This window comes from Scyliorhinus canicula, chromosome 3 (genome assembly GCF_902713615.1).
Source record: "Scyliorhinus canicula chromosome 3, sScyCan1.1, whole genome shotgun sequence".
Taxonomy (NCBI): Eukaryota; Metazoa; Chordata; class Chondrichthyes; order Carcharhiniformes; family Scyliorhinidae; genus Scyliorhinus; species Scyliorhinus canicula.
The window spans coordinates 270,184,703-270,209,522 of NC_052148.1; the positions used below are offsets into that span (position 1 = coordinate 270,184,703).

At 47.0% G+C, this 24,820-nt stretch overlaps 1 protein-coding gene across 1 annotated transcript in view; it reads right to left on the bottom strand.

Annotated features, from left to right (window-relative positions):
- tspan5a (tetraspanin 5a) overlaps window positions 1-24,820 on the bottom strand; it is a 108,716-nt gene that overhangs the window by 10,334 nt on the left and 73,562 nt on the right. Inside the window, exons 3-6 of the mRNA XM_038792788.1 lie at window positions 12,728-12,874; window positions 5,798-5,968; window positions 3,277-3,402; window positions 1,646-1,693 (exon numbers count right to left, since the gene is read on the bottom strand). Of these exons, the coding sequence (XP_038648716.1) occupies window positions 1,646-1,693; window positions 3,277-3,402; window positions 5,798-5,968; window positions 12,728-12,874 (492 nt within the window). The remainder of the gene's footprint in view (window positions 1-1,645; window positions 1,694-3,276; window positions 3,403-5,797; window positions 5,969-12,727; window positions 12,875-24,820) is intronic.

Sequence of the window (24,820 nt, forward strand, 5' to 3'; positions counted from 1 at the left end):
TACAACCTACTGCAAATAGAACTCATTTCTGAAACTACAGTGGGTACTTTTGTAAAAGCAGGTTTATTTGTCAGCAAAACGCGGTGAGTGGGGTAGTTACATAATACAAATGGAGTGTGGAAAATCAATCCAGCCACCCACACACCAGTAAAGTTTCCGAGCTTGATAAAAAGGCGGATTACTCAACCATCTCCACGTTGGCTCGGAATAGTGGTGACACTCTATGCAGCCAACCAAATGTCTTCACTCTAAATGTATCACAGGCACAGAAAGCCAAAATATAATTTAAGAAGCTCATTTAATGTTAAGCATCTTTATCTGTTTCAGCAAAGGCCTTCCTTCCAACACAAGGTCAGATATGGAGTTCTTTATTGATGATTGCACAATGTTCAGCACCATTCACGATTCCTCGAAACAGTTCCTGTGCCATTCCTTGACACTGAAACAGTCCACTTGCAAATGCAGCAAGACCTGGACAATAGCCAGGCTTGGGCAGACAAGTGACGAGTAACATTTGTGCCACACAAGTGCCAGGCAATGACCATCTCCAATAAGAACATAGAACATAGAACAGTACAGCACAGAACAGGCCCTTCGGCCCTCGATGTTGTGCCGAGCAATGATCACCCTACTTTAAACCCACGTAACCCGTATACCCGTAACCCAACAATCCCCCCATTAACCTTACACTACTGGAAATTTAGCATGGCCAATCCACCTAACCCGCACATCTTTGGACTGTGGGAGGAAACCGGAGCACCCGGAGGAAACCCACGCACACACAGGGAGGACGTGCAGACTCCACACAGACAGTGACCCAGCCGGGAATCGAACCTGGGACCCTGGAGCTGTGAAGCATTGATGCTAACCACCATGCTACCGTGAGGCCCAGAATAAGAGAGAATAAAACATCGCCCCATGACATTCAATGACATTATCTTCACTGAATCCCCCACTATCAACATCTTGGGGGGGGGGTCATCATTGACAAGAAACTGAACTGGTCCCAGTCATATAAATACTGTGGCTAGACGAGCAGGTCAGATACGAGGAATCCTGAGGTGAGCAACTCACCTCCTGACTCCCCAAAGCCTGTCCACCATCTACACGGTACAAGTCAGGAATGTAATGGAATCCTCCCCACTTGCCTGGATGAGTGCAGCTCCAACACTCAAGAAGCTTGACATCATCCAGGACAAAGCAGCCCGCTTGATTGCTCCCCCTTCCACAAACATTCAAACCCTCCACCACCGATGAACAGTGGCAGCCGTGTGTACCGTCTACAAGATGCACTGCAGGAACTCACCAAGGCTCCTTAGACAATAGCTTCCAAACCCACTACCACCACCTGGAAGTTCCCCTCCAAGTGACTCCCCATCCTGAATTGGAAATATATCGTCGTTCCTTCACTGCCGCTGGGTCAAAATCATGGAACCCCCCCCCCCCCCCCCCCAACAGCACTGAGGATGCACCTACACCACTTGGGATAGCAGCGGTTCAAGAAGGCAACTCACCACCACCTTCCCAAGGACAATTAGATATGGGCAAGAAATGCTGGCCTAACCAGCAAGGCCCACATCCTATAAAAGCGAACTTTAGAAAGAAATCCCTTTAGTCCTGCGTGCTGCCACCCGTTCCTACTCACCTCCTTCAGTCTCACATCATAACCACACTGGGTGTTAATGACATCCTCCTGAAGAAAGAAGATAATATTGAAACAACATTAAGTATTAGCAAATATGCGATTTACTGCATGAATTAAACAAGTTTCCACTCATGTCATAGCCCTATATTTATGGAATTAAGTGGAGGTGCATTATATTTTCACTGTTTGACCATCAGATCGGGATGAGTTTGCATTAGATAAATACAGTATTACTTCTCTAGTGTCTTTCGTGGCCTCAGCACATCCAAAAGCACTTTACAGCCAAGGAAGTACTTTAATTTCAGTTATTGTTTCAATGCAAGTGCGGTGCCAGCTCATTTGCAAGCTCCCACAAACAGCAGTACGAAAACGACCAGATCATCTGCCTTTTTGTGATGTCGGTGGAGGTATAAATATTGGCCAGGGCACTGGTGAGAACTCCCCCTGCTCCTCTGCAAAATAGTTCCAGGAAATCTCTAAGATCCTCCCGAGGGGGCTGGATGAGACTGAGGATTTATGGCTCATCCACAGGGCGGCACCTCCAACAATGCAGCATTCCACACGCAACTTGCTCCAATCACTTTCTCTTTCTGTCCCCTTCAAAGTGGCTAATTAGCTACAAAGTCGTTTAATATTCTCTCAGGTTCCATATCTAGGTTGGGAGGTAACTTGAGCATCGGTCCCAAATCCAGAAAACAAATCTATTTTTAAGGACGGTTCTAGGCCACAGTTGAGCACTTTGCATCATGGGTTTTGGCAGTGGTGTTAATTTAATAGCTGAGAACCAACAGTGTGATTACATCATTTTGTGTTTGCATTTCAAACAGTCTACGCCTCCAGGGTTTTCTATCCCTGAATCGTCCTCACGTTTATGTCCTTGTCCAGACATGTTTTGTCACGTCAGCTTTCTCCTGGTTAAATTTATGGCCGCGCCCCTATCTCCGTGAACGTCTCTAACTCCACAACCCTCGGAAATTTCCACACTTCCTCAATCGGGGGCGCATGCACATCTCTTAACCACTCCACCACTGGTGGGGAGGGGGCGTTGGCATGGTAGCACAGTGGTTAGCACAGTAGCTTCACAGCTCCAGGGTCCCAGGTTCGATTCCCGGCTTGGGTCACTGTCTGCGCGGTGTTCGCGCTTTCTCCCCCGTGTCTGCGTGGGTTTCCTCCGGAGGCTCCGGTTTCCTCCCACAGTCCAAAGATGTGCAGGTTAGGTGGATTGGCCATGCTAAATTGCCCTTAGTGTCCAAAAAGGGTAGGTGGGGTAGGTGGGGTTACCGGGTTATGGGATGGAGTAGGGATGTGGGATTAGATGGGTGCTCTTTCCAAGGCCGGTGCAGACTTGATGGGCTGAATGGCCTACTCCTGCACTGTAAATTCTATGGTGTCTGTGCCTTCAGCTGCACGAGCTCTATGTTCCCAATTCCCTCTCCCAAACCTCGCTGACTCTCGATCTCTCTCCGCCTTTAAGACACTCCTTCAAAACAGTTCTTTGACGAAACCTTTAGTCACCTGTCCGAATACTGAAACCTTGTTTGAAACACTCCTGCAAATGAATGCCACATGTTGCTGCTCGGTTTTAATTTTAAGGGCCTTGCTGCTAATTGAGCGAAATGCAGCTGCCATACCGTGGGGTCCTTCGTACAGCAGGAAAAGGGCACTCCACAGCGCTCCCGACTCGTGTTGCCATCTGTACAATTGAAGTAAATATTCAAGTTCCAATCATCTGCATTATGGGCGCCACAGCATTCCCACTGGATTTTGGAAAAAAAAGAGGTTAACAAGGGTTCAAATCTCACTGCTTTTCCAAGCTTCAAACCAAATGGCGCGCACAATTACATTACAATAATCTGCGATCTGAATTTAGCTTTCGAAGTGCTACGCCTGAAGTTGTCCAATAGCAGTGACAAAAATAATAATAATCTTTATTATTGTCACAAGTAGGCTTACATTAACACTGCAATGAAGTTACTGTGAAAATCCCCTAGTCGCCACATTCCAGCACCTGTTCGCGTACACGGAGGGAGAATTCATAATGTCCAATTCACCTAACAAGCACGTCTTTCGGGATTTGTAGGGGGGAAACCTGATCACCCGGAGGAAACCCACGCAGACACGGGGAGAACATGCAGACTCTGCACGGACAGTGACCCAAGCCGGGAATCGAACCCGGGACCTTGGCGCTGTGAAGCAACAGTGCTAACCACTGTGCTCCCGTGCGTAGTGTATGTGCAGGTTTCAGTTAAGAACATTCTACCTTGCACATTCTCCCCGTGTCTGCGTGGGTCTCACCCCCACAAACCCAAAGATGTGCAGGTTAGGTGGATTAGCTACGCTAAATTGCTCTTTATTGGAAAAAATTGCAATTGGGTACTCCAAATTAAAAATATATATAGAACATAGAACAGTACAGCACAGAACAGGCCCTTCGGCCCTCAATGTTGTGCCGAGCCATGATCACCCTACTCAAACCCATAAAAATAACATTCCACCAGTACAGCTTACCTTCCTCCTGCCATTAACTGCACGGTCTCAAAACTCAACCTGATTAATATAGTCTTTGCTCCGACACATTTCAACTTTAGCAGTGCCCTAGATAGGAGAGCATTGGAACAAGAGGTGGACTTTCAGTCTCTCGAGTCTGCTCCATCATTCTGTTAGATCAGGAATAAACTGAGCCTCAACTTTGTTTAGCATTTTGACTCAGTAATCCTCAGCACCCTTGACTAACAGAAATCTAAATCTCAGTTTCAAAATTCCCAGTTGACCACTAATCTCGATAGCTTCCTGGGGTAAGAATGTTTCAGATTTCCTGGCGTCGCCCCTCCCAAATGGTCTGGCTCTAATTTTAAGGTTAAGCCAGTTTATGCTGGATTCTCCCTTCAGAGGAAGCTGGTTTAGCACACTGGGCTAAATCGCTGGCTTTTAAAGCAGACCAAGCAGGCCAGCAGCACGGTTCGATTCCCATACCAGCCTCCCCGGACAGGCGCCGGAATGTGGCAACTAGGGGCTTTTCACAGTAACTTCATTGAAGCCTACTCGTGACAATAAGCAATTTTCATTTTAATTTCATTTCTTTCTCCATCTACCCTAACAAACCCCCCAGTCATTTCTAGCACTCCAGCCATATCAGTACCCAGTGCACAGTGCTAATGCCACTGAACTAGTAACCCAGAGACTCATGGTAAGGCTCTGAGGACACAGGTTCAAATCCCACAATGGCCGTTTAATTTCAGTTAATAAAATCAGGAATGACCATGGTGACCATGAATCTTTCATCGATTGTTCTAAAGACCCATCTGGTTCACTAATAACCTTTCAGGAAGGAAATCCACCGTCCTGATCTGGTCTCTGCCTAGTCTGATCTCATTCCAGTTCCATCGCAATGTGCCCGAGTCTTAACTGGCCTTTGAAATGACCACCGAGTTAAAGGGCAATTAGGAATAAGCAAAATGTTGGCCATGCCTGCAATGCCACAACCTATGAAAGAATATATCATTGCCTAATCTTCCTGCACTATTGGTGCTTTAAGCATGATAATGTCCTGGGCGATGGGACTTCAGCTAAGGGCAGAGAGAGCGAGAGAGACTCAGTGAGGTTAAACCAGGCCATTTGTAAATAGTACGTTCTAATAAATAAACACCATCTTTTGTTTACTCATCTGACTCTCCTGACCTTTATAAGACACCAGTCCTTATGTATACTTAAGAATAATGCCCCAATCTATTCCCCAATTATCAACTGCTGCGCACACTTACAACTAGAGCGTGCACCTCACTGTGACAGGATTGCAATATTACTGTTACCTTGATCTGTTCATGTCTCCTTGTCCTGTGCTTCCCTGCTAACGGGAAACGTTTCTCTCCTTCTCTCCTATTAATTCCTTGCAAAATGCTTTTAAAAAACCTCCATATAATCACCTATTACCATTATTTATTCCAGGGGATAGAAGCCTACTTTATGGAATTTCTTCTCCCAATTTAACCTTTGTAGACCCACTAACATCCTGATCAACCATCTCCCAAGGCAGTCCCAGCTTGACCCAAAGCTACAGTGGCCTCTGGAGGCAGCTTCACTCTTTCCCGAAAGGGTTCACGTTGTTCTGCTTGACTTTCAGGATTTCCTTAAATCCCAGTACAAAGTACTTACATATTCCTGTGTGAAATCAATAAGATTCTGGAGATCAATGTCATCTCTATACGCTCTGATATTCTTGTTAATGAAGAAGTTAAGTTGATCCCTGATCCAGTCTTTGAAGACAAAAGCTAGGACGCCAGCAGTGAGCTCCAGGAAGAAGATCACTCCGAGGAATACCGAGAACTGTTTGGAACAAAAATCCAAAAGTAGTCGTATGGTTAAAAACTTTTGTGTGTCGACTTACGCATTTAGCTTCCCAAAGATTATAACAAAGTGACATGTTATCTAAAGCCAGAGATTTTCCTTTCACACGTTCATGCTGCCCTGCATAGGATCAGTTACATTTTTACAGAATTCTATTTCTCATTAACCATTTAAAGGAATTTTTCTTGATTATTTTAAGGAAGAGTGCACTCCATATATATTTGGATTATACTCATTTCTTTTTAAAAAGATAAAAAGAGTTGAAGGATCAAACCGAATGAAATCAATCAGTCGCTTGCAGTGCCAAATTTGAGTATAGATATTGTTGAAGCTTGTCGTCTCGAAGTCATCAGGACAGACGCAAGAATACCAAAATTTAAAGGAAGTAATAATTTATACTGCACGAGAAGAGGGTGTCAATTGGTTAGCAAGTTGATTTTGATTGGTCGATGCATTAGCATGGAGAATGCGCCAGGAAATTATAAAACCGTAATGTGAATAGGTTAAATGTAGAACGGTGGTAAAAAGATTTTAAGCAATTAACTTCTGAATCCAAAAGAAATTCTCAATGATAAAAAAAATGAACTGAGGAGAAATGTTTTTCCCCCAGAGAGTAGTGAGAATGTGGAACTTGCTACCGCACAAGTGGCTGAGATGAATGATATCGAAACATTGAAGGGGAACAGGGAGAAAGGAATAGAAGGATACGTTGATAGGGTGAGATACTTGGGGTGGGCGGAGGTTTCAGTAAAGCATAAACACCAACCTGCTGGGTTGAAAGGTCTGTTTCTGTGCTGTTCATGCAATGTAAACCAGGCTTATCCAACATGCGGCCCGAGGGCCGAACGTGGCCATCAATTCCGCTCTATGCGGCCCCTTGACCCAGTTTCAAAATGCCGGTCAAATAGAAGCATCTGCAAGGAGCTGCTCTTCCAATTACAGGCTGTTTCTTTTTGATGTTTGCTGCTGAATAAGCTTCGGGATAACTAGATTGGGTTATGTGAGATTGTGGAGTGGGTCGAGAATGCGGCGGCAGAATGTGTCCACAAAAGCCTGGCTAACTCCCAGTATCTCACTCCCCCTCACACACCATCATGCACTCTCAGCCACTCTCATTACAGAGGGCGAGACGTGACTGAGCGAGTAGGAAAAACGCGCACACATACACCCTTTAACCCTAATGCTTATCTTTATTTGTTACTCATGTTATTTTGTTCAGCAAGTTGATTCTTTTCATACTTAATGCATGTCTAATGTTGTGCCAAACTTGATCTTTCCAAAATTTGCTCATAGGCCTCCTTGAGTGAGAAAAATTTTGAAATGAGTGCCCCCCACCCCCTGCAAGGATAAGGATCCCATGGTTTGCGGGTCGTATCGGCCGATTTCTCTGCTTAATGCGGATGCAAGATTTCATGCTAAAGTTTTGGCGTTAAGGTTGGACCCGTGTTTCCCGGAAGTTGTGGGAGAGGTCTAGACGTGCAGGAAGCAGTTGCCTAATGTGAGGCGGTTACTCAACGTGGTCCTTGCACCGGTGATGGGGTCAGAACCAGAGATAATTGTGTCTTTGATAGTAGTGACGCAGAAAAGGCCTTCGATAGGGCTGAATGGAAATACTTGTTTTAAAAGTTCGGGGGAAGCTTGGGTTCGGGCCTGGGTTTGTGTCGTGGGTGCAGTTGTTGTACGTGGCACCATCAGCTAGGGTTCTAACTAACAACATGAACTCGAGGTCCATTAGGTTGTATAGAGGGATGAAGGCAGGGCTGTCCTATGTTCCCCAATGTTATTCACGTTGGCGATTGAGTCATTGCAATTGCTTTGAGGGCCTTGGGCAAATGGTAAGGCATTATGAGGGGGAGTGGGTGGAGTAGAGCACAGAGTATCTTTGCACGCTGATGATATTTTGTCCTATGCAAGGGACCCGGGACGGTGATGGATGATATTATGGAGATATTGGAGAGGTTTGGTTTGTTTTCCGGGTATAAGTTGAATGTTGGGAAGAGTGAGTTTTTTGTGGTTTGCACCGTGACGGGGGGAGGGGGGGGGGGCTTTTTGGGGGTTCAGATGGCATGGTACTTTACAAGCTTGGCAAGTAGACCAAGGGTGGATTTGCAGAGATGAGGCAGCTTTCTGTTGTTTCTGGCAGCTGGGTGCAAGTGATCAAGATGAATATCTTGCCAAGATTTGTGTTCTTGATTCAGTGCCTTCTGGTCTTTCTGCTAAAGCTTTCTTTCAGGGTCTAGAGCAGCTCATAACGGGGTTTATATGGGTGGGGCACCTGCCTCAGATTCAGAGATAGTTTTTGCAGAGGAGAGGAAGGTGGGGGAGCTGGCGCTGCCGAACCTCATGTTTTACTATTAGGCCAACAATGCGGAGAAGGTGTTGGGTTGGTTCGAGGACCAGCATGTGGTCTGAGTACAGATGGAGTCAGGGTCATGTAAACGGTCATGTCTGGAGGTGTTGGTGACGGTTATTCTCCCGACCGCTCCAGAAAAGCATTCATCGAACCTGGTGCTCGTCCATACCCAGACGATATGGCGGCGGCCTCGCCAGCATATCAGGCTGGAAGCAGTGTCAAGGTGGTCCCATATCCCCCTATGGGAACCATTTGTTTCAGCCGTGGAAAATTGATGCCAGGTTTGGTGGGTGGTAAGGTAAAGGGGCTGGAGTGGGTAAAGGAGTTATTTTCGGAGGGAGTGTCAGTTTGCTGACTGGGAGGAGAGGAGGGAGAAGATAGGTCTTGGTGGGATGGATACGTTCAAGTACTTTCAGATGCGTGATTGGATCAGATGAGCGTTCCCAACATTCCCGGTGGCACTGCAGCCCATTTTTTGGGGGAAGAGAATTGTTTCATTGGCGGGGTCAGAGGAGGATAGCACGGCCAGGTCATATGGACGGATCATGGGGGAAGAGTCGGTATCAGTGGAGGAGGTGAAGGCTGGGTGGAGGAGGAGCTGGGTCCCATTTTGGAGGAGGAGGCGTGGAGTGATTCTCTCCATAGGGTGAACGCTACGTCATCCTGAGCCAGGTTAAGTTTAATTCAGCTCAAGGTGGTGTTCAGAGCACACCTCACCAAGGCCAGAATGAGTCGCTTTTTGTTTTGAGGGGTTTGAGGATAGGTGTGAGCGGTGCTCGAGGGGGGCCTCCAAACACGACGCACACGTTCTGTCCCTGCCCCAAATTGGTGGGTTTCTGGCAGCCTTTCCTCGATACCATATCAGCAATTTAAATGTGGATTTGGAGCCCTGCACATTGGTAGCGATATTTGGGCTGTCAGACCAGAACTGAGGGCGGGGGTGATGTCAGACGCTGTGGCTTTTGCTTCATTGCTGACCCGGCAGTGGATCATGCTGAGTTGGAAACAGGCGACACCGCCCAGTGACGCAGCATGTCTGAGTGATTTAATGGAGTTCTTGCATCTTGAGAAGATTAAGTTCATTGTGAGGAAAGCGATTGATGTGTTCTATCGGAGATGGCACCTGTTTACATTGCATTTCAAGGATTTGGTCACTTTTAGCTGTTGGGTGGATGTTGAGGTTGTTGATACATGGTTTGTTGCTTTGATTGATATTTTATATAATTTGCATTAAATGTTTAAAACTTAAAAAAAGTATTTTCAATACAAAATAGGAAAAGTGAGTGGAGTAACAAAAATCAAATAACAGTTACTCAATAACACCAGGCATTGATGTGGAGATGCCGGCATTGGACTGGGGTACGCACAGTAAGAAGTCTTACAACACCAGTTGGACTGTAACCTGGTGTTGTAAGACTTTTTACCAGGCATCGAGAGGACCTTCATATTGATCTGCTGCTGAGCCCGGCCGAAATGGCCAATTATAGGGCAGGATGGACATGACCCATTGGGATCACTCTGGATCTATTCACCTCTCTTCCATGGCCTTGTGTGCACAGAGAAGGCCTTGGGGAGAGAGGGCGCTATGCCCAGTTATGCATGAGGTATCCCAGGACCAGCACCAAAATGACTGGTGCGTGCAATCATTAATGGAAACAATATCATTTGGTTTAATTTCCGAATCTTCATCCCTGTCCCCTGTCTGATCTCTGTAACCTCTTTCAGCCCTCGGGCGCCTCTGCAATTCTGGTTTCTTGAGCATCGCTGATTTTAATCGCTCCACCATTGGCTGCCGTGTCTTCAGCTGCCTGGACCTCGAGCTTTGGAATTCCCTCTTTAAAACTATCCCCCTCTCTTTCTTCCTTTAAGTCGTTCCTTATAACTGACCTCATTGGCCAAGCTTTGAGCGCTTGTTTCAATATCTCTTTGTGTGACTTGGGTGAAATACATTGTTTGATTCGGCTTCTATAAAGCACCCGAGAGGCTGTACAAATGAAAGATTTTGCTCTTGCTATTTATAACCTTTTCTTTACGCTTTGCTCAGTTCACATCCGAAAATCCTCAAAGCAGCCGCAAAATGGCAAGCCCTGAAATATTTCACACGCTAAAGGTGTCCAATCCCATTGCAACATACAAGAGATTGTCCTGGCAACATCTCACCCATTACTAACATAATGTTCACTAGATGCACCGAGCATGACAGGATGTGTGGTGTGGCCAAGTTTGCAAGTGCACAGAGTATTGGAATTCCTGGTGCTCAAGAGCCTGGAACAATGGGAGCACTGTGCTCAACGGCTGAATTGAGAAACACCCAAAATGAAAGAGAAACGATTGAACACAATCCGTTTATCGACTTGAGCAGTGGAGACCAGGCCACTCCAACTTAGAATTGACTGCTCCTAGGGTAGCACGGTGGCACAGTGGTTAGCACTGCTGCCTCACATCACCGAGGTCCCAGGTTCGATTCCGGCTCTGGGTCACTGTCCGTGTGGAGTTTGCACATTCTCCCCGTGTTTGTGTGGGTTTCGCCCCCACAACCCAAAGATGTGCAGGGTAGGTGGACTGGCCGCGCTAAATTGCCCCTATTTGGAAAAACAAAAAGGAATTGGGTACTCTTAATTTATTTTATTTTGTTAAATTGACTGCTTCAAAACGCTAGCCTCCACACTTCCATCAACATATCTGTCCCCAGGGTGGCACAGTAGGGCAGCATGGTGGTGCAGTGGTTAGCATTGCTGCCTCACAGCGCCAGGGACCCGGGTTCGATTCCCGGCTGGGTCACTGTCTGTGCAGAGTCTGCACGTTCTCCCCGTGTCTGCGTGGGTTTCCTCCGGGTGCTCCGGTTTCCTCCCACAGTCCAAAGATGAGCGGGTTAGCTGGATTTGTCATGATCAACTGCTCCGAGTGCCCAGGGATGTAGAGGTTAGGTTATGGGGATACGGCGGAGTGGACATGTGTAGGGTGCTCTTTTGAAGGTTCAGTGCAGACACGATGGGCCGAATGGCCTCCCTCTACCTTGAAATACCACCTCCAAGTGAACGAATTGATGCTTAACCAACAGCAGAAGTAGTCCCACAGCTGGTTTCAGCACAGGCAGAACATTTAAATAAGCTGCTCATTCTCTAAAAAAAGAATACAAATCAATTACTTTATCTAAATTGCTAAATTAATTCTTTGCCATTTGCTCCTTCGGTCTGAGTTGGTGGCAATGATGCAAAGATATCAGCTGTGGTTCAGTGGGTAACACTCGCGTCACGGTGTCGGAAGACGGTGCACAGAATCTAGGCCAACAAGCCAAGTGCAGTACTGAGGGAGTGCAGCACTGCCGGAGGTACCATCTATCAGATACCTTTGCAGGTGAGGGTAATGGACGAGACAGCACTATTCTGAAGGGCTGGAGGATTTTCCTGGGTGTCCTAACCCCCCATTTAACCCTAAACCACCAGCCTAAAACAGATTGTCTGGTCACAATTACGTAATTATCCGAGAGAGCTCACTGTGCACTAATTGGCTGCCCTGTTTCTTAAATTACAGCATTTCAAAACTGCCGGTGGCTCAGTTAGTTTGTTTCACAGGATGAAATTGAACTGTAGAATTCACCATTGCTACTCTACATACAGGGCACCTTTTGATTCATTTGAAATTGGATTCTTGTTTTTTTTTTACAAAGAATGATGCAAAGTCGAGTGACAGCACCACTCTGGGTGGTGGGGAGGGGGGGGGGGGGGGAATTCCACTTTCTCACCGCAGCCAAATTTGTCGATATACCATTGCAGCATTTATTTTGTTTTGCGTTCAAACATCGGAGGTAGTAGAAGTGGGCCAGCTATCTGATACGACAGCTTGTATCAAATACCCTTACCACCCATCCTTGGTAAGCAGCAGCAACATACCGCAAATGCTCCAAACCTACAATAAAAATAAAGTGCTGGAATCCATAGAATCACTACAGCGCAGGAGGCCATTCAGCCCATCGGGTCTGCACCGACCCTCCGGAAGAGCACCCGACCTAGGCCCGACTCCCCCACCCTATCCCCGTAACCCCACCGAACCTGCACGCCTTTAAACCGGAGCACCCGGAGCAAACACATGCAGTCAGGGGGGGAAAACGTGCAAACTCCACGCAGACAGTCGCCAGCCGAGGCCGGAATCGAACCCGGGTCCCTGGCGCGGTGAGGCAGCAGTGCTAACTACCGTGCCGCCCACTTTCTCCGCAGATGCTTCCAGGCCGGCTGACCAGTTCCCGCACTTTGTTTTCACTACTTGGTAAGTTCTGTTCCACATATAGAGTACCCCTAGTTACCCCCAGCCCAAAGGACAAGAACTGGGCTGCCACAGCTCCAGGGACTCCCCCCCCCCCCGTGAAGAATATTTGGCGTACTTACAAACTTCAACAAAAAGGTGTTCTCACGCAGAGCTCCAATACAACCTGCAAATCCCAGAATGAACATCACACCTCCGACCACGAGGAATAGCCAGACCGGGTCAAAGCCACCCAGGTCTGTGATTGATGAAATATTGGACAATACTCCCTGGAAGAAAACAAACAGAAACACAGCTCACAGGACGTTATAGACACAATTCAAAACCCCCAATAGGCTTGACCTTCCACATTAAACGGCAGATCGTTACAAATTTAACACTTCAAATATCTTAAAGAAAGTGCATCAAATCAAGAAAGCAATGGTAATTTATCTACTGGTGTACCAAATTCCTGAATTGTGTTGTATGTATTGTTTCATTCAGCAGGTACCAATACTTCTTAAAGGTCCAGTATTTCGGCCACTCCTTAAGGACCAGAATACTTCAATTAACCGCAAACATCTATGGCTAAAGCAGGCATGGGAGATCTGCAAATTTAGGCTGACCCAGTTTGACCATTCCACCAGCTTCTGTGCTGATTAGCAACAGTTGGTGCCAACTACACGCACAACTACACCAACCATGTAAGCTGCAGTCAGCTGGATGGCAGAGGGATCAGCTGACAATCTAAACAGTGATAGCATGAGCTGGTTCTTGCATAACTGACTGACGAAGCTTTTAACAACTAGAATTAATAACAATCTTTATCATTGTCACAAGTAGGCTTACATTAACACTGCAATGAAGTTACTGTGAAAATCCTCTAGTCGCCACATTCCGGCGCCTGTTCGGGTACAGAGGGAGAATTCAGAATGTCCAAATTGCCTAACAGTACATCTTTTGGGACTTGTGGGAGGAAACCGGAGCACCCGGAGGAAACCCACGCAGACACCGGGAGAACGTGCAGACTCCGCACAGACAGTGACCCAAGCCGGGAATCGAACCTGGGACCCTGGCGCTGTGAAGCAACAGTGCTAGCCACTGTGCTACCGTGCTGAATGGCACACGTTACGCAACAATTTAAGAGTACCCAATTATTTTTTTCCAATTAAGGGGCGATCCACCTACCCTGCATATCTTTGGGTTGTGGGGGTGAAACGCATGCAGACACGGGAAGAATGTGCAAACTCCACACAGACAGTATGGGATCGAACCAGAGTTCCCAGCGCCGTAGGCGGCAGTGCTAACCACTGCGCCATTCCATCACGCAACAATTATGACTCCATTCAGGATTGTAATGAATCAATAGTGGTTAATATATGCCGGCAGTTCTGTAGAAGCATCATACAGACTCGGAATGTAAACTCAGTTTCTCCCCCCCATAGGCGCTGTCAGACATGCTGAGTTTTTGCAGCTTTTCGGATTTTATTTCAACAGTATTTTACCTTTATTAATAAATGTTGACAGTTGGATCGCACCTGACGGACTGTGCGATGAGGGGGTGGGGGGGAAGGGGGTTGAGGCACTGCGAAGATACAAATATACCACCAAAACGGGGCAGTTATTATACCCAGCAGGAAAGGTTGAACAGGCTGGGGTTCATTCGTAAGAAGGCCTGAGACTGTCGATACAAACAACTGCTTTGCAGCATCAAGGTGTCAATAATAAGGGAATATGAATGTAATAAACCCACTTTAACATATATCCAGAGGTTGAGAGACTGCAGAATACAACAACTTTGGCACTTTTAACATAGTTAACCATCACAAGGTGCTTCGAGGTGATAAAACTCAGTACAAGCCACAAAAAGGAGATATTAGGTCAGATGACCAAAATCGTGGTCAAAAGAGTGTCTTAAAGGAGGGAAGCGAGATAGAGAGGTGGCGAGGTATTGGGAGGGACCTCTAGGCTCGGGCCCAGACAGCTGAAGGCACAGTTTTTTTTTTAATGACAAATGCCCAAACAAATCAGGGAACGTAAAGCTGGGATCAGAAACTCAATCGGCATAGAGTCTGAGGATTCTCGGAGCTCAACGGCAAGTAAAATGACGGAGTGGGTTTCTGGTTCTCCGTCCACTTCCCTAACGGCCGAGGCTCTTTCCAATACCTTGGCGAAAGAATTTGGGTCGGAAGACTTAAAAAAAAAAATCAATCAAAGAGGCCTTGGCCAGGGCGGCGCAGTGGTTAGCATTGCTGCCTCAGGGCGTTGAAGACCCGGGTTCGATCCCAACTCCGGGTCACTGTCAGTGTGGAGTTTGCACATTCTCCCCGTGTCTGCGCAACCCTTGGATGTGCAGGGTAGGTGGATTGGCCACACTAAATTGCCCCTTAATTGGAAAAAAAATAATTTGGTACTTTTAATTTTGAAAAAAAGCAGAAGAGGCCTTGGTCCCCATTCGAGCGGCTCTGGGAAAAACTAGTCAGATCATCGATATCCAGGGAGCCACAATCAAAGACCATCATCGGACCATGGTGATCAGATTGCCACGCTGGAATCCGAGCGGCCTCGTCATTGAACCGAATGCCGAGAGCCAAGATGAATGACCTAGAAAACAGGTCCAGGAATCAAAATATCCGGATTGTGGGCGTTCTCGGAGCAGATTGAGGGACCTACACCCATGGAATACTTTTCGTGCTTGTTCTGGAAAATGGTGCCTGAATTGGACCACGCCCATCACACATTTCGGCTGAAGCCTCGACCTGAAGCGTACGGTGATGGTGAGGTCCCCTAGCTTTATTTTTTTTAATGATTTTATTCTCCGTTTTCACATTTTCCTCCAACATTTACCCCCCCCCCACCTCAACGTCATCCAACCTCTGAAAGAGTGCCGTACATGATACCCAAGAGTTGTAAACCCCCCCCCCCACCACACTCCTTCCCAACTCCTCCCGTCCACTACCTCTTGTAAAACTCCTCCCCCCAACCTCGGTTCCTTCCCCTCCAACTTTCCACCCTGGCTAGACCACCCGGACCCTGTCCTGTCAGGCTCCGATGGCCGCAGCCCCTCCCCCCACCTCGCTCCCGTTCACTGGCCGGCTTAGACCGGCCAGCGTGGAGGCCCCCGCCCGGGTCCCTTTCCCCCTTGTCCGACCCTAGGGAAGCCCAAAAATCCCCCTTTTAGCGCACAAACCCCGCATATCCACCTACACCCTAAAGAGCCCTCACTTTGAGTGAAAGTCCCATCACTTCACTGTCTAAATATATACAACATCGGCTCCTTTAGCCCATACACCCGCATGCAGTGAAACAAACAAACAAAAAAAAAAGAAAATACAGTCATGAGGTTACATCGGCACATGGCCATTTCTCAATTTCTCAGTTCTGCCACGGTCCTTCTGCCTTCGCAAACTCCTCCGCTGCCTCCGCCGTTCCAAAATAAAAGTCCTTGAGCTTGCAAGTCACCCTCAGCTTTGCTGGATATACAATGCCGCACTGCACCTTGCTGATGTACAGTGCCCTCTTCACCCGGTTGAAAGCAGCCCGCCTCCTCGCCAGCTCCACTGTAAAGTCCTGGTATACACATATACCAGCTCCAGCCCACTGCACCACCCGCTTCTGCTTGGCCCAGCAAAGGACCTTCTCCTTCACACAGTACCTACGGAAGCACAGAGTCACTACCCTTGGCGGCTCACTCCCCTTTGGTACAGGCCTCCGCGACCGATGAGCCCGATCCAGTTCATACCGGGAGGGATCCTCCCCCTCCCCCAATAGTTCCGCCAGCATCGCAGCAAAATACTCAGTCGGCCTCGGCCCTTCAACTCCTTCAGGCAGCCCCACAATCCTCAAATTCTGTCGCCTGGACCTGTTTTCCAGGTCTTCCATTTTTCCTCGCAGATCCTTGTTAATCTCCAGCACCTTCCGCATCTCCTTCTCCATCGACGCAAGTTGATCACCGTGCTGCAATAATGTCTCCTCCACTTCCTTCAGCGCCTCCCCTTGCTCCCGCACCTCCTCCACTGCGCTCGCCACCGCCGTCGTCACCGGGGAAATCGCCTCCTCCACCAGCACACTCAAAACCCCCTCATCTCCTTCCTCATTGTCTCCATGTATTTTGTAAACTGCCTTTCGAGTTCCGCAGCCATTACCTTAGTTATTTCTTCAGCCGTAAGCAATGTGGCCTCCCCGATGCTCCAGCCTCCATTTTCCTTGGTGACCCCCCGGTGACCTTTCTACTCCCCAATGAACTTTCAGCTGTTTTCACAGCCGTTTTCTTACTGGACCTCGACATATCCCTTCCCTGTACTTTCTCCTGGCCTTCACCGCCTTCGCTGCCCCTAAGACCAGGCGTCAATCCCCGACAATGCCGTTCCCGAACGGGAGCCCTCCAACGCGCGGCTGCCTCCCGCCCGCCATCACCGGAAGTCAGCCGTCACCTCTTCTTCAATGGCCTTTGTGAGATCTTTTCACAGTTGTACCCTCTGCTGCTAGAATTCAGCTTTCATAAAGGCCCTCAAGTCAGCTTGAGGCCTTTAAGCTCGCCCTTCCGCTGCCTGCATGCTGGAAGAGGCTTTTGTCTCTGCTGTAGCTTCAGCCAAATCTTTCACTGTTTATGCGGGTCTGGTAACCAAGAAACATACCATTCCTGGGGGAAAGTACTCCTCCAACATTCACCTACGCCTTTTCATCAAAATTCCACCCCGTATTGCTTAAAAAACAGATCTTTTCTGTAACCTTGGGCAGGAGCTGCCTTGTGTGTGACCACTTACTCCATGGTGCACACTGGAAGCCTGATATCCCCTAGCTTAAAGATGTCCCCTTGCGCTGGGCAAGGGAACACTGGGACAAAGTGGGAAGGCCACTCCATTTGGTTTTATCAGAACATGGGTGCGGAGTTAGCAAAGAAAAGAGCCACATTCAATAGAGTCAAGGTCACTCTGTACAAGAGCCCAGTTTGGGTTGGTCTAACCTTTGAGGGAAAGGGCTATTTCTTCAAAGTGCCGGGAGTAACGGACCCTTTTGTTAAAAAACACAAGTTGGGCGTGCTGTAATTTGGTTTCTGGCTCTGTTGTATCGTTACATTGTTGGGGTTTCATGCTTATCCTCGTTTTGTTCTTGTGCTCGTTGAGGTCGAGTTATTATAGTTCCTGGGGTTTTACACGATGTGGGCTTCTGTTCTTCGTTTGAATATACAGCTTCCTTTCAGCGTCCAAGTTAAATGAGGTTTTGGTATTTTGTTATTTATATCTATTTTTCCCTTTCGGGAAAAATAGATATAAATAACAAAATACCAAACCCTCATTTAACGGGAGCGGTTTTGAAAGGTTCACCTGTTGGCTCACCAGCTTCAAAATCAGGCGGCCTCGCGGGAGTTCACTCAGATGCTCAATTCAAGCGGTAACCTCACTTCAGCCCCCTCCTCAAAGTTAATGCGGCTTTTGAATCCTTTTACCGCAATCTTTATAGATCAGAGCCTGCGGATGGGCCGGTCATGTTCAGGTTTGTGGACTGTGTACCCATCCCAAGGGGTGAGGTGGATGGGAGCAGTGAGTTGCAATCCCCGTTGCACCCTGAATAAATTTTTAAATGTATTGGGCTGATGCAATCTGGCAAGGTCTCTGGTCCGGATGGTTTTCCGATTGAATTCTACAAGGCGTTCTCAGAGTAGCTTGTGCCTTTAATTCTGGACATGTTCAATGAATCCCTATCCCAGGGGTCGTTCCCCCACCCCCCAACCTTTACTCAAGCCTCTATTTCCCTGCTTCTTAATGAAATGAAAATGAATGAAAATCGCTTATTGTCACGAGTAGGCTTCAAATGAAGTTACTGTGAAAATCCCCTAGTCGCCACATTCCGGCGCCTGTTCGGGGAGGCTGTTACGGGAATCGAACCGTGCTGCTGGCCTGCTTGGTCTGCTTTCAAAGCCAGCGATTTAGCCTCGAGCTAAACAGCCTCTGCAAGAGAGACAAAGATAAGGTGCTGGGTCTTCGGTTGGAGCCTTGCCTCCCAAATATAATCTCAAAGGATTGTGAAGGGCCAATGATCAGCCAGTACACATCACCCGTAAAATGTTGTCCTTTCCCCCTTCTCAGTATCCAAGCCTTTTTCTTTCTAAGTGGGTTCTTCCTTGGTGTTGAGCATCGGGGTGAGCGCTGTTCTCCTGGTCCAGCCCCAAACGTAAAGGCTTCATTCTTTACATGTTGGAAATACTCCATGTAGATTTAGATCCCTGTCCGCTGGTGGCCATATTTGGATTGGCCGCGATACAGTCTGGGGTAAAGGCGGATGGCCCAGAGGCGAACATTGCTTGGTTGGAGGTCTCCCACTCCGCCCAATGTCTCTGCTCGGCTGGGTGACTTATGTCATTTGTGCAAATCAAGTTCACCGTCGGGTTGGGGTTGGGGGGGGGGGGGGGGGGGGGGGGGGTCGTCAGTGGAGTGGTTCATCTAAGGTGGCAACCAGTTATTTCCTTTAAGGAGTTGGTCATGGTCAGTCGTTAGGACGTTAATTTAGGCGTTGTGTGTTTTTCTTCTTTTTTTTTGATTGTGACGTTTTGCCTTTTTTTCCCTCTTTTTGCTTGTTCTAGTTTGTATTGACAATTATGGAAAAAAATGTAATAAACATTTTTTTTTTAAAATAGAGAACACGGAGGGTATAGGGGCTGGTTTAGCTCACTGGGCTAAATCGCTGGCTTTGAAAGCAGACCAAGCAGGCCAGCAGCACGGTTTGATTTCCCGTACCAGCCTCCCCGAACAGGCGACTAGGGGCTTTTCACAGTAACTTAATTTGAAGCCTACTCGTGACAATAAGTGATTTTTATTTTTCATATAAGATTAAGATTATTGTTTGAGTGCAGGATAAACCTCCATGCAGACTGGTTGGGCTGAACAGTCTGGTTTCAGCATTTCAATTTCTAGGTAATCCTATTGAAGGTACAGCAGCCATGATGGTCCAGACGAGATTAGGATTTCAGCATTTATTGGATCATCCTATCAGAGGCATCACCAGAACAATTTAAAACGGGAAGCAGCAGGCTAAAGGAGGTGGTGGGGGGTTTAGGGTGAATGGGAAAGCAGAAGGAAACTCAGAATTCTGCCAGGATTTTTACTGGGTTGCCAAAGTAAGAACAAATTTGCATTTTTACATCCGCGTCCACAACTTCAGGACATCCCAAAGGGCGTTCCAGTCAATCAACCGCCTTTTTCTTTTGGAAACGGCGTCACTGATGTTATTTAGGAAGCGTGGCAGCAATTTGAACGCAGCAAGCTCCCACGAACGACAACGGGTAGCCTGATGCTGGTACAACAAAGATGCGAGAGCCGCCCACTGGCTCTGAACTCCGACTCCATCAGGTAGGAAGCAGGTCAAACCCATGTTGCAGAAACACTTCCAACTAGCAACCATGCTTCACAAACAGGCATTCCCCAAAATCTGATACCTTTCCAAATGTTCATCCGTACAAAACTAAACCCGCGGAATCCATCCGACTGTGGTGTTATAAACAAAGGATACGAAGCATGTGATTTTCAAATTAATCCCTTAAAAATCATAAAACAGTGCTTTGGGGCTGGATCATTTTGTGCTTTAAATGTCGCCTCTTTATCTAGCGTCCTGCATGCCGTCTCTCCAGCTCCCTCTGGCCACACACACACACACACACACACACACACACACACATTAAAAAGGAATTGCACAGTAAGCTCCCACAAGCATAACTGCGGCAATGACCCGATAATCTGTTCTTGGGTGAGCCCTCTGCACCTCTTTAGCACACTGGGCTAAATAACTGGCTTTTCAAAGCAGACCGAGGCAGGCCAGCAGCGTGGGTTCAATTCCCGTACCAGCCTCCCTGAACAGGCGCCGGAATGTGGCGACTCGGGGCTTTTCACAGTAACTTCATTTGAAGCCTACTTGTGACAATAAGCAATTTTCATTTCTTCAGAATTGCGCAATGGGATCTTTTACATTCACCAGAGGCGACAGACAGTGGATTGGTTTAATGTTTTCACAGACAAATGGCACTTCCGCTGTGGTTCTACAGTGGGGGGGGGGGGGGGGGGGGGGGGGGACGACAATTCACCCTCATGATTTAAAAAAAAAAAATTCAGAGTACCCAATTATATTTTTTCCACTTAAACAGCTATTTAGTGTGGCCAATCCACCCAACCTGCACACCTTCGGGTTTTGGGGGTGAAACCCACGCAGACACAGGGAGAATGTGCAAACTCCGCACGGACAGTGACTCGGGACCAGGATCGAATCCGGATCCTCGGTGCCGTGAGGTAGCAGGGCTAGCCACTGCGCCGCCCTTGATTTACTATATTTATCGCTCAATAATAACAAAAACTGATCATCTGGTCATTGTGGGAGTTTGCTGCGTGCAAATTGGTTGTCACGTTTCCGGCTTTCTAACAGCGACCAAGAATTATTTCACTGGTTGTCAAGCACGTTGGGGCGTTGGGTGGTTGCGAATTATAAAAATCAAGTCTTTCTTTTCTTTCAGCCCAGAGTTTTGAAATTGAGCTTGCTGCTAGCCATTTTGCTTTTGCATTGTAATAAATATTTAGGATCACTGAATTCCAAATGGCACTAATTAATCAGCCCAGCAATGGTTTACGACGTTAGCATATGGCCCAAGAGGGTTAGTGACCCAGATAGACAATTGGACACCGTGGAAACAATCCAGCATATTATTAGCGACTCAGTATTTATTTAATCAGGCACCCATCTGCTGCCCACGCCCGATGCCCTGCACATCACTGAAACAAAAATGCCCCGTGTCCTTTTCATTTGTTGCTTTCAGGGACCAATCGGACGTGTAGAAAAAAAATAATACTTCTGACTGCGTTCATTATTCATTAAATGGCATAATCGCATTCCAGGACTGAATTAGTCATGATTGCAGCCTCAAGTAAAAACCACTAATGCGGAGTTACAACAACATGTAGCACAATAAGTGACCATTCGGGCCACTGTGCACAATCTGCCTCTTTAAAAGAGATATCCAATTAGTCCTGTTCTCTTCCCTATAACCCTCCAATTAAATACTAAATTCCCATTGGAAAATTACTATTGAATTTCAAAACAGAAATAGACCATTTGACCTAATTGGTCTACGCCACTCTTCTTGATCTACATTCTCCTCCTCCCCCCCCGCCCACTTAATTTCGCCATCTCCACATATCCTTTTATCCCCTTCTCCCTCTGCCTGTAGATTTCCCCTCAAATGCATCAATGTTATTCACCTCAAACACCCCTCTTGTGGTCACAAGTTCCACATCCTCACCACTCTTTGAATAAAGATGTTTCCCCTAAATGCCCTACGAAATGTATTAGTGACCATTTTATAATTACGTATGCTCATTTTGGTCTCCCCCCGTCCCCCACCCCCAACCACCACTCAAAAAAAAGCAAAATACGTTCTTCACATCTAGCCTGTCAAACTTCCATCATTTTAAACGACCCTCTATGAAGATCCCCACCCATTAGCCTACCTTTCCTAGCCTAAAGAACCACCGCCTGTTCAGACATTCGTGATGGTTAACACCTTCAGTTCTGGCATCATCTTGGTAAATCATTTTTGTACCTTCTCCAGTGTCTCGGTGCCCTTCCATTTAATAGTCTTACCCCCACAACCCAAAGATGGGCAGGGTAGGTGGATTAGTCATGCTAAATTGTCCCATAATTGGGAAAGAAACAAGAATTGATGTACTGATTTATTTTATTTTTGTAAAAAAGTCCTTCCATTTAATTACTTCCTTATGAAAATTGGACTGTTCAGGCAGTGGGAACGGCTGAGGGAGAGGTTCAACGCGTGAGCTTAGCTTAGCTAGAAGTTGGCTGCGCTGAATCTTTCCCATCTCTCCATTCTGATTTAAAGCTGTCACTCTATATTTGAGGGGGGGGATGTTCTGGCGAAATGGTGGCGCAATGGTTAGCACTGCTGCCTCACGGCACCAAGAACCCGGGTTTGACCCATGCTCCGGGTCACTGTCCATGTGGAGTTTGAACATTCTCCCAGTGTCTGCGCGGATCTCGCCCCCACAACCCAAAGATGTCCAGGGTAGGTTACTTGGCCACGTTGAATTGCCCCTTAATTGGGGAAAAAAATGAATTGGGTCCTCTAAAATTAAAAAACTGCAGCATGCTTTAAGTCAAACACCTCCTCCCTCTCTTCTCTCGCCCCCCCTCCCCCCTCCCACTGCTATTGCTATTTCAAACAGAGATGAGGTGACCTTTCTTCACCCAAGAGTGGTGAGCCTGTGGAATTCATTACCACAGGAAGTGGTTGATGCAAAAACATTGAATATATTCAAGAGGTGGCCACATACAGCACTTGGGGAGAATGGGATCAAAGGTTATGGGGAGAGGACGGCACGGTGGCGCAGTGGTCAGCACTGCTGCCTCATGGGGCCGAGGTCCCAGGTTCGATCCCGGCTCTGGGTCACTGTCCGTGTGGAGTTTGCATATCTCCCCGTGTTTGCGTTGTATTAAAACTGCATTGGCAATTTGCGCATCTGTCTCCTCAGAGGCTGAAAAATGTATTAAAGGATGCAGGGGTAAGAGATGAAGACAGTACTAAACTGATAGAACAGGTTAGTGATCGCTGTGAAGTTCGTAGGAAGTACAGAAGGACACCAGTATGACCGATAGGCACCCTACCTTTGGCCAGAGATTTTAACGACAACCCAACGATGTGCAGAGTTGGTGGATTGGCCATGCTAAATTGCCCCTTACTTTGAAAAAATGAATTGGGTACTCTAAATTTATTTTTAAAATGATGGGGAGAAAGCAGGATTGGGCTATGTTAAGTAATGGGTTAAGAGACATTCCAATTACTTGTCTCATTTATGTTAAATATCCAATAATTGACACTGATATGTAAAGGGGCTTCAGGTGGCCTTTGTGTCAGGTGATGTGATGATAAGAGATTTGTGCAGAATCTGTTAAAGTGATATAAAGGAGTTTGTGAAAAGGAGCAGAAGCTTTTGACTCTTTATACAACAGCAGCTAAATGTATAACAAATTGGAGCAGAGGATGGTTGCTGTGCAAATGTGAAGGGTTGAAAGATACAACTTTTCCAGACCCAACCAAGGAGTGAGTGAGAAAAAAAAAAGAGATATGGCTGAACCTAGGATAAAGATGGCCGGATATGATCATAGAACATAGAACAGTACAGCACAGAACAGGCCCTTCGGCCCTCGATGTTGTGCCGAGCCATGATCACCCTACTCAAACCCACGTATCCACCCTATACCCGTAACCCAACAACCCCCCCCCCCCCCCCCTTAACCTTACTTTTTTTTTATTAGGACACTACGGGCAATTTAACATGGCCAATCCACCTAACCCGTACATCTTTGGACTGTGGGAGGAAACCGGAGCACCCGGAGGAAACCCACGCACACAGGGGGAGGACGTGCAGACTCCGCACAGACAGTGACCCAGCCGGGAATCGAACCTGGGACCCTGGAGCGGTGAAGCATTTATGCTAACCACCATGCTACCCTGCTGCACCATCCTCCCTTATTTACTGAAAGGGGATTGTACGACCAATGGAGAAGTGCAGTAGTTATGTGGACTAAGGTAACTGCCTTGGGAAAGAGAAAACAAGGTATGGCATTGGCTCTTTCTCTACCTTATGACAGTACAATCCGAAGCAAAGTGTTTTCTGAGCTGGAATTGGAAGAGTTAGACTCAGAAGAAGGTCTGCAGACTCTATTAAGTTATATGGATAAGATTTATAAGAAGGATGACTTGTTAAGTGCGTCTGAAGCATGGTCGGATTTTGATTTTGATTTCTCCATTGAAGACTATATAATGGAATTTGGCAGACTATAAAAAGCTGCAGAAACACAACCTGGAATTTCCACAGTCTGTGTTGGCCTTTAAATTACTTGACTGTGCTAGAGTGAGCAACATGGATAGACTCCTGGTTTTGATAGGAGTTCAGTTTGCGAATAAGGATACCTCAGAAGGTTTAAAAAAGATTCTGGGGAAACATTCGATTCCGATGGCTCTGATGACCCAAATAGGTCAGCCTGCAATAAAGTAAATATGGAAGATACACTACTGATGATGGCGAAATCGTACGGCTACAAACAGGTTCCAAGACTATAGAAGGAGATCAGGACCCGGAAATTATGAAGACAGAAACCCAGTTAGAACTTACAATAGGAAGATGAAGTACACGGGGCATGATAAATCGATGTTTTCGATGTGACTCTCAATACCATGA